General features: G+C 43.7%; 1 protein-coding gene across 1 annotated transcript in view; it reads left to right on the top strand.

Annotated features, from left to right (window-relative positions):
• The window catches only part of SDC2 (syndecan 2), a 102,626-nt gene extending 97,286 nt beyond the window's left edge, over window positions 1–5,340 (top strand). The window contains exons 4-5 of the mRNA XM_026495689.4: window positions 1,725–1,860; window positions 2,777–5,340. Coding sequence (XP_026351474.2) covers window positions 1,725–1,860; window positions 2,777–2,940 — 300 coding nt within the window. The 3' untranslated portion in view covers window positions 2,941–5,340. The remainder of the gene's footprint in view (window positions 1–1,724; window positions 1,861–2,776) is intronic.
• Window positions 5,341–9,801: the final 4,461 nt, after the last annotated feature.

Here is a 9,801-nt window from a genome sequence, read left to right on the forward strand (position 1 = left end):
ATTCTCTTAGCTGTTGGGCTGTCTGTCCTTCCACCATGCCAATTAATAATGAGCTATCCTTGGGAAGAATGAAGAAAATGCAGGCAAAATACTGCCAGTGAGCTTCTCTTTTCTGCTTCACTTTGGTACATGAAGACTTGGGAAGACCTTTCATATTTTCTTCTCTCCATAATGTAGATCGTAGTGACGAGTAGGTGCCTGTTGGGTGAATGTTGTGCAGCAGTGAAATAATTCTCTGTGGCCTCTGCTTTCTGTAAGTCATGGCAGGTTGAGGTTTAAGGCAGTATAGGGCTTCCTACAGCTTGGGGAAGTGTTGACGGACATTCTTTATCACACCTGAGTGTATGGATGCTATCTTCATTGGAAGCCTAGTGCTCTGTTCACGGAGGCAGGGACCCATGACCTTACATAATCCAGAGTTCAGATGGATCCACTTGATCTAGCTGGTGATCCTTCCTGGAAATACTAATGACTTTTAGGCACTCCAAGAAGGTGAGGTCTTTTATGTTTTTAACGCTCTAGACTTGAGTAGCAGGCTGCCATTTTGGATGAACCTTGGCCTTCAGAAAGCAGTCAATCGCTTGACCACAGCTTAGAGTCCTAATGAAAATGGACTTCCCTGTTTGTAGGAAGACGAGCAGAGCCAATAAGGGTTGTTGTCTACAGTAAGAGCCAATGGAGTTGACAGTGATTTCCATCAGTAGCATTGGTCAACAAGAACTTCAGCCTGGTGGTTAGGGGTTGCTGCATGAATGTGGGTGTGATGTGAAAAACACCTGAACAAGGCTGTGGAAATGGGAATCCAAGGAAGACACTTAATTTGAGGCTGGTGAAAGGCTAGTTGACAGGACTGTAACATATCAAAACATACAACTTAAAATGTGCTCAAATAGCTTTGAGGGCCCAAAAGAATACTGGTCCCATTAATGGAAATAGAGAAGAAGGTTGATGTTATTCAGTGATACAGCCAGGGGTTAGTGTCCCATGGGCTCCTGGGTGGTTGGGGTAAATGCTGACCGGAGATGAGCTTCTGAGAGTTACCATCTTGGATTTGTGCTTTAGAATTGTGGAAATCCCAAGAGCTCAGAGTGCCCGTCCTTATCGGATGTAGACACCGAGGTGCAGGAAAGTGGTATGACTTGGTCAGGATCACGCAGGAGTTGCTTTCATAGAGCCCAGACCCCTGAAGTTCTAGTTCAGGGTTTGTTGAAGTTGTAAAAGTGAGTAGGTACAGGGGAGCATTGCTGAGTAAGTCTGGAGGGCTACTCCCCAGAGCTGGTAGCAGGAAGAGCCCTTGGAGAACACCTGGAGAGAAGGCCTGAGAGGAAGCCGTCATCACAGTGCCCGGTGTAGCAAAGAGATGAGGGAGTAAGGAGAAATGGGACCATGTTCTTGGGTTGGCGCAGCCAGAGAGAGCTGGAGCCTGAGGTCAGAGGAGTGGTGAGAAAGCAGAGCTCATGAAATGTCAACTAAAACAACCTAACCGTGTCATTTGGATCATCATGAGCTCACGAAGCGGCCATCTTGCCTCTACCTGTGATGGTGTTCTACAAGACCGCGGACCACGTGGCCTCATCCTAGGACTTGCCTGTTGGTGTACACATAATTATTTCCCAAACTCACTGTTTGGAAAAAAAATAATAAACCTTGGAATATACTTCTGTTTTCTCTTCTTTCTAGCACATTTAAAGAGATCTTTATAATCTTCCCTTTTCCCTTATCAGTCACCTGAAGAAATTGATAAGGAAAAAGTTCATCTCTCTGACTCAGAAAGGAAAATGGACCCAGCTGAAGACGATACAAATGTGTATACTGAGAAGCACTCGGACAATCTGTTTAAACGAACAGAAGTCCTGGCAGGTGAGGAGCCCGGTGGGGGCCTGGTGGGAGCGTCCTTAAATAGGCCGGTTTGGCTAAGCGATATTCAGAGGTGTAGGCCAAGCTTGCTGAATGTCACCTTCCTGCCGAGAGTGACAGTCTGAGGGTCTGTCTCATTCCAGAGTGAGAGACAAGAGTTAGACGAATGTTCTTTATTTTCTCTCCACTCCCTTATCCTACTGCTTGGTGCAAGAAGAGGAAAGTTAGGAACTGAATTGGTCCAGAACAGCTGGGCGTGGGGGGATGGTAGGATGTGAAGCTCAATCAGTCTTGCTCCAGGTCATCCTGATACCAAAAAAAAACTTGAGAAGGAAAAGTCCTTTATGGGGGGGGAGGGCAGTTAACGCTAGTAACGCCCAGGGCATTAAGGATGCTGTCTCTGATTGTACCTGACCTGACGAAAGCAGTCACCTTTTGATTTTCAAGGGGAAGATTTGTGGGATTTCAGAACACTTAGTCCTTGAAAGGATAGTCCCAAAGCCAAGACTAGAAAGGCCATTTGCTTGCTTTTTTTTTTCATATTTACCCTTACAAAACTTAAGTCCCTTGTATCCTGTTTTTATGTCTTCACTGAAAAAGCAGTTCGAAGATGAGACCATGAAAAGTGAGAAAACTAAAAAATTTTGAAGTATGGAATTAGTTGAGGCCCCAGCCAGGTTTTTCTTATTGAGGCTTTTGGCTGATATCATTCATACGAATCAAAGAAAGTGTTGTGCCTTCTTCGGGAATGTCAGATTTGGGTAATTACCCGGTTGCCTCATCGAGTCCAGTTTTTAAATGTTTTGGGGTTTTTCGGAGGGAGCCTTTTATAAAAGAGTAACTAGGTGGGGCTCGACAAGGTAAGTTCTGCAACCCTTGAATCCCTCCTGAAAGCAGTCTTCCTTTTGGCGTGTTTCAGCTGTCATCGCTGGCGGAGTTATCGGCTTTCTCTTTGCAATTTTCCTTATCCTGCTGTTGGTGTATCGCATGAGGAAGAAGGATGAAGGAAGTTACGACCTCGGAGAACGCAAGCCGTCCAGTGCCGCTTATCAGAAGGCACCTACTAAAGAGTTTTATGCGTGAAACTCCCACTTCGTGTCTCTATTTATGAGATCACTGAACTTTTAAAAATAAAGCTTTTGCATAGAATAATGAAGATCTTTGTTTTTTGTTTTTTTCATTAAAGAGCCACTCTGGCACTTTAATGATAAAATCCCATTGTATTTAAAACTTTTCATGTATTTCTTTAGAACGACATAAAATTAAAACGTAACATCTGCAGTGTTCTGTGAATAGCAGTGGCAAAATATTATGTTATGAAAACCCTCTATGTTCACGGAATCGGTTTAAACTTTCATGCGCAAATACACGAGGATTGTTTTTATCCTGTGGTTCGGAGAGGAAAGCTGTTTGATTGGTGTCCGCATGTCTCCGATTGACCTTACCAAGTTGGTCTTCACTTTGTTAATTTATCTGTTGTTCCCCTCTGCTCTTTCCTCTGGTCCCCTTGAAAACAAAACAAAACTCTATGCCTTTTTGTAGCTGTTACGGTGCAATTTGTCTTTGGATAATTCAGATAATGGTAATTTAGTGTATATGTGATTTTCAAATATGTAAACTTTAACCTCCACTTTGTATAATATTTTAAGTGTCAGACTATCCATTTTACACTTGCTTTCTTTCTCATTACCTGTAGCTTCAGGCAGATTTGCAACAGCAAATTTATGTGTAAAATTGGATTATTACCACAAAACTGTTCAGTCATAGCTATCTAGTCGGATCTTCTTTTGGGAGGATTTGATGTGAGTTACTGATATGCCTCAGCAAACCCAAAGATGCTAACAGTATTTTGAGAAGTTGCTGCAGATTCCTTTGGCCACTGTATTTGTTAATTTCTTGCAGTTTGAAGGTACGAGTAGGGGTTTAAGGAAAAATCAGTTTCTGTTCTTAAAAATGCATTTAAGTTGTAAACGTCTTTTCAAGCCTTTGAAGTGCCTATGAGTCTATGTAACTCGTTGCAGACTGGTGTTAATGAGTATATATAACAGTTTAAAAAAAAGTTGGTATTTTATAAGCACAGACAATTCTAATGGTAACTTTTGTAGTCTTACGAATAGACATAAATTGTAATTTGGGAACAAAAACTACTGAATAAATCATGTGGCCTAATATTGAAAATGTCACTGTTATAACTTTTGTACATTTTCGATCAAATGTACATCTCCCCTTTGCAAATGACCATCTGCTCTCGAGGATGATGATGTGGGTTTGATTTCTGAGTGGTCCGTAGTGTCTGTGAATCAAAACCAAAGAGCTCATGGATGAGGCTGTTGATTACCAGACTCACTTGTGAATGGGCCAGAGGAAATCTGAATGTATCCTCCTGCCTGGGTTTGGGTGTAGCTAGGGGGGATTTGTGACGTTGGCAACCTTTGTAGGCTAGCTGATGGCGACATGGAGAGGGAAGCCTGCTTTTTTGCACATTAACTCTTGGGAGGATACATTCCAAAGAACTGCAGGGGACTTGCCCGATGTGTCAGTGTCTAAGGTTTTGTCCTGTAGACCGAAAGAAGACTGATTTTCCTTGGAAACTGCTCCAGATCGCTCCTGAAGCTTCACTGAAGAGCCAATAGATGGAATGCCAGAGTTCTCACCCTAGGGAAGGAAGGCAGGGCAGGGGGGCTGTGTGCGGTAAGAGGAGGGCCTCACTGCCGGGGATTGAGACTGCCGCAAAGCAGGAGGAGATGGAAGTCTGAGGGTACCCTGCCTGGGTATTTTCTGCTAACAACATTTCCTTTTCTGTTTTCACCATAAATTTTGTTTTAATGTGTGAGCCGCCAAAGTAGGAAGAAGACCGCAAAAACAGCAACCCTTTCAATGCATAATGTACTTTTAATAAAGTATGAATACTTCATTTAGAGAACGTTCCCTGGAATTGCCACATAACTCATTAAAAAAAAAAATTTTAAGCAGCACTCGGAACAGTGTTTACTTAAATGCTTAATGGCCTTAATTCTCAAATTCCTGTCCCATCACTTACAGAGTCAATCCACTTTGGAGTGATTAAAAGGAAGTTCTAGCACCTTCTAAAATTGCACAATATCCCTCGATTACAGAGGTTAAGAATGTAGTGGGTATACCTCTAACTGTGCAAAGCATAGTGAAATTCAGTTCCTGGAATAACAACTGCTTGGAATATCCCTGCCAGGAAAAGAAAGTTTCTGGCAAATATTTTGTCACTGCTGTAAAGCAAAATATTTGTTAAAGTGCCAAAATAAAGTCTGTCATGCTGAAAGTAAAAAAAATCATTGTATAGACTGACATCCAGTTTTCTTCAACTGTATGTTTTCTGCTTAGTTTTTTTTTTTTTTAAGATGCAGTAAATAGTACTATAAGAAGTATTAGTAATGATTACTGAATTCAGGAAAATTTTGGTAAAATATAAACATTAAAGCCAATGTGAAAATTTTTCTGTTTCCTTAACCACATGTAAATGATTTCCTTTGTGTGAATATGGCTTTGTGTTTGAAGGATGTGGAATATTCAGACTGCCCCATTTTCAGCGGATGGGGAAAGTGGGATAAGCTCGTGGTGTGGGGTTTTTAAGTTTTAGCTGCAGGTGCAGAGTACCTGAACTTCAGGATTAGGACCTGGTTAATACAATTGAATTTAGGTTGGACAAGATAGCAGAAATTGCCATTTATTCATATTAAAAGTTGATAGTTTTGGTTCGAATGTTTAGTGAAAGGGTATTTTGGTAATTATGTCTGCAGAGTAAACAAAAGACCCTTATTGAGGCTATAGTCTGTCTGTATAGGGTCGAGGAGACTAAATTAGAACATAATTACCTTACTCTGGTTTCCCAAAGGAACTTGAATGCCCTGCAAAAGGGTGCTGGGTCCTGCAAAAATAGGAGCAGTAAATAACAACTTCCTGGTTTTAGGAGCTTACTTCTTCAGCGTCTTAGACATGGGAAAGTTTTAAGTGAGGAGCAAAAATATAAAACCTAAAAATATTGCAGGGTGAATTTGATAGTGACAATCATGTTTACAACTTTATTATGATTATGTAATGGATGGTAGAAAAAGTGTTTAATACGTTTGGTTTTAAAAGGCAGTGACTTTAAGCAACATAATCTCTAACTTGAATTTCTAAAGTTCTAAACCTCTGGCAGGCGTCAGTGAGACCCTAACGAGTTTTCAATTAAAATTAACCAAGCCAGGTGATAAATGGAGTCTGAATTGAGTAACCATGAAGGTGTTTTCAGAGCTGATATTTTATTACAATAGTGAAAGTTGAGATTTGGCTATTTCTGGGAAATCCACTTTAGCAGGCATGGGAAACTTTTTTTTTAAGGTTTTATTTATTTATTTGAGAGAGTACAAGCCAGGGGGAGAGGCAGAGGGAGAAGCAGACTCCCTGCTGAGCAGGGAGCCTGCCGTGAAGCTCTCTATCCCAGGACCCTGAGATCATGACCTGAGCCAAAGGTAAACACTTATTAACCAAGTGAGCCACCCAGGCGCTCCTGGCGTGGGAATGAAAAACTGTGCCATTTAGTGGTAAAAAAAACTATCAAAATGAATTTTGTCCCACTCTGTCTCCTAATTTTGGGCGACTTCACTCTTAGATTTATCGTTCTAGGATTTCATTCCTTTTTGTGTATCTGTTGCATATGATTTTTGGCAAGGCTTTTTCTGACCAAGGAATTGGGTGGCTTTGGGAGCAATTTGGTTTCCTGTGAATTAGCTGGAAGGGTATATATGTGACCCAAGCAATAATTCTAATCCACAAATGGAGTGAAGCTATAGGCTTTGGTCTTTCCCCTCTGTGAGCACAAGATCCATTCATTCTAGTTGCCTTAGCAAAGTAGCATTCAAACAAGCAATGCTCATATGTGCAAGGGTTCGGAGGTTTAATCAGCAGATATTTGCCTACTGAGTATGCACTGGGCACCCTTCTGGAAGCTGGGGGTACAGTGATGAGCTAGACAGAGCTCCCGCTTTTGTGGGATTTGGAGAGGGGTGCGTAGAGGAAACAAAACTAGCAAGTAGGAATTGCCAATTGGTAGCAATTTCCAGGATGGACATCATGCGGGCTGATGCAAGGGACTGAAGGACCATATGGCCCAGCTAGGCTAGATACGCTGTTGCAACAACCTCAAAGTCGCAGCAACTTGCAACAGCAAAGATTTATGTCTTCCTCCTGCCACGTGTCTGTCGGTTGGCAGAGTTCTGCTGTGAAGAATTACCATCCTCAGCCCCGGTCTCTGGTCAGTGGAGTACCTGTTATCTGGAACACTGCCAGTCGTGGTGGTAGAAGGAAAATCATGGTAGGAAAACAGTGGCTCGTAAGGTTTCTACCCAGTAGTGACATGTGTTACTTTCCACCCACACTTCATTTGCCAGAGCAAGTCATGTGGCCACACCTGACTTCCAGTGTGCAGCGGGGTGCAATCCTACTCGTGCCTGTAGGGAGAGAGATGGCGTATTGGTGAACAGCTATACTTACCACAACCTGGTCAGGAAAGATCTCTGAGAGGGGAAGGCCTGAATGATGGGAAGCCAGTTGTGCTAAAATCAAGACAAGCATTCCAGGCTGTGGGAAGCCCCTAACAGGGAAGGAGCTTGGCATGTTGGAAGGTCTGTGACAAGGCCAGTATTGGACCTTAGTAGAAGACCATGGTAGAAACGGTAGGGTAAGAACAGCTGAGAAGCATAAGTGCCTCCTTACTGGTCTTCCTTCCTCTACTTTTGTTCACTTACATTTTATCCCCACGATGAAGCTGGGCTGATTTCTTTACGATACAGATTAGTTCATGCCGCTCTCTTCAGTGGCTCCTACAGCACTTTGAATGAAGCCCTGGCTCCTTACACCTGCCCTCAAGAGCTTCAGCACCTGACCCCTGGACAGTGCACTATAAAGAGACACAGGAGGCGGGTAGCATGGTCATTCAGGGGATCATCGTTACCCAGAGGAGAAATGACCATGGCTTGGCCTAAGGTGGTAATGGTAGAGATAGAGAAGACTGGAGAGGGATTGTTTGGGGAGGTGGAATCCGCAGGTCTTGCTGAGAGGATGGAAGGAGTAGAGAGTAAGGAAAGAAAGGGATCCAAGAAGACATCCATATTTTTGGCTAAGCGGAGTGAGTTACATTCTGAGAAGGGGAGTATCAGGAGCTGGCTGATAAGAGTTCCTTCTGGTCCATGTTAACTTAGAGCTATCAGACACTCGAGTGCGGATGTCAGGTGAACAACTGAATGCAAATCACAGAAGCGGTCTAAGCTGCAGATAGTAACTTAAGAATAGTGTCCACCCCTTGCCTGTTGGCACTCTCATTTCCTTCTTTGCTCTGCTCTGTGTGGAAGGTGGAGGGCAGAGAAAGCGATGCCCCACGCAAACGATGTTTCACAGGCTTCCTTGCCAACTGGCTTCTGGGAAAGTTTGGCCAACAAGAGGTTACGGGCAGAAGACTAGAGGTCAGGAGGAAGGGAAAAGCCAGGGTACTTGCCCCTCTCCCAGCTTTGGGCGGCATCTCTAGCATTGATATATCTGCTCAATGGTTTGAATTTCCACTGGACCAACTCTCCTTCAAGTTCCCAGCGCCCACTGTTCCTTAACTCTCATGAACCCCACTTTCCCCCGTCTCTCCAGCCTTAGGGAGGGAGCGGCTTCCTGCCGTTACTGTTCTCTGGATTCTCTTGCCTTCCCCGGTTTGCCCTTGTAGCTTTTCCAACATCTTCATAACTAACTCCCTGGACTGACTTCCCTCTATTGCATTACCCAGCATGGGCTCTAGTTTCCTTCCCGGACCCTGACGGATGGCAGAGGAGTGAAGGGAAGGTAGACGGTATTACAAGTCCTGAGTCCAGATGAGATCAGCTGGAGAGGTAGGTAGGTGAAGAAGGGTGGCTCCAGGTCCGTCTTCCAGCACAGTCTCGCTTCTTAGAGGAACTATTACCAGTTTCACCCCTCAGTGCTGGTCACAGAATTGGGTTTTCATTTTCTTAGGTACTTAGCAGGGAACACCATCTTTCAGTGCAAGAGGGGAAATTCCCCATAATGCACCATAGCTCATTTGTGAGCAAATTAATAAGCATATTAAAGCATCCACTTCTAGCAGGTCCTAACATACAGTACGAACTGTTTTTAAAACTGAAAAAAGTAATTGGGCAGAGGAGTAAGAATTATTTGAATATTTGGGAAATATCTCTATTATCTGTGTTTACAATAGGAAAATATCAGCAACTAAAACGATAATCCTCCCATTTGTAGCCTTGGCCTGGGGTCATTGAAAGCAGGATTTTTGCCTCCTTAATTACTTTCTGCTTAGGTAAATGCCAGAGTAAGCTTGCATTTCCGCTGTCTAGACCAACTGCGAGCAAAAGCAGGAAAGAGGATACAAAACGTAGATGGACTTGGCTCCATGGCAGACCTGGAATTTGGGGATCATGAAGGTCCCTTTTCTGATAACACGTATCTCGGGCCTTTCCTTTTCTAGTATGTTACTGCTTTTTTTCCCGTGTATAAAACAAAGAGAACATCCAGTGCACTGGTGTGTGGGAATTCAGTGAGGCGATGCCCTTCGCACGTTGTCTGGCATCTGGTGGAACCCCCATACAGAATTATGTCCTCGTTCCTCCACCAAGTGATTCCTGGGCACTCACTCTGTACCAGGCGTGGCTCCAGGCTTGGGGAATACAGGAACCAGCAGAACAAAGTCCCTGCTCTCAAGGAACTTACGTTCCAGGGGGAAGAGACAGACAGTCAGTGTGCAATGTGTTAACAAAAAGATGTTTGAGCAGAGGCTTGAAGGTGGTGAGGGGATTGAGCCATGGTAGGTCGGGGAGGCGCTCTGGGGTCCTGGGGAGCTTTCCTGGCAGAAGGAAGAAGTGCCAAGGCCTTGTGCGGCAGAGGAGCAAACGAGCTAGAGTGGTGGGCGGTCAG

This window comes from Ursus arctos, unplaced genomic scaffold, assembly GCF_023065955.2.
Source record: "Ursus arctos isolate Adak ecotype North America unplaced genomic scaffold, UrsArc2.0 scaffold_6, whole genome shotgun sequence".
Lineage (NCBI taxonomy): Eukaryota > Metazoa > Chordata > Mammalia > Carnivora > Ursidae > Ursus > Ursus arctos.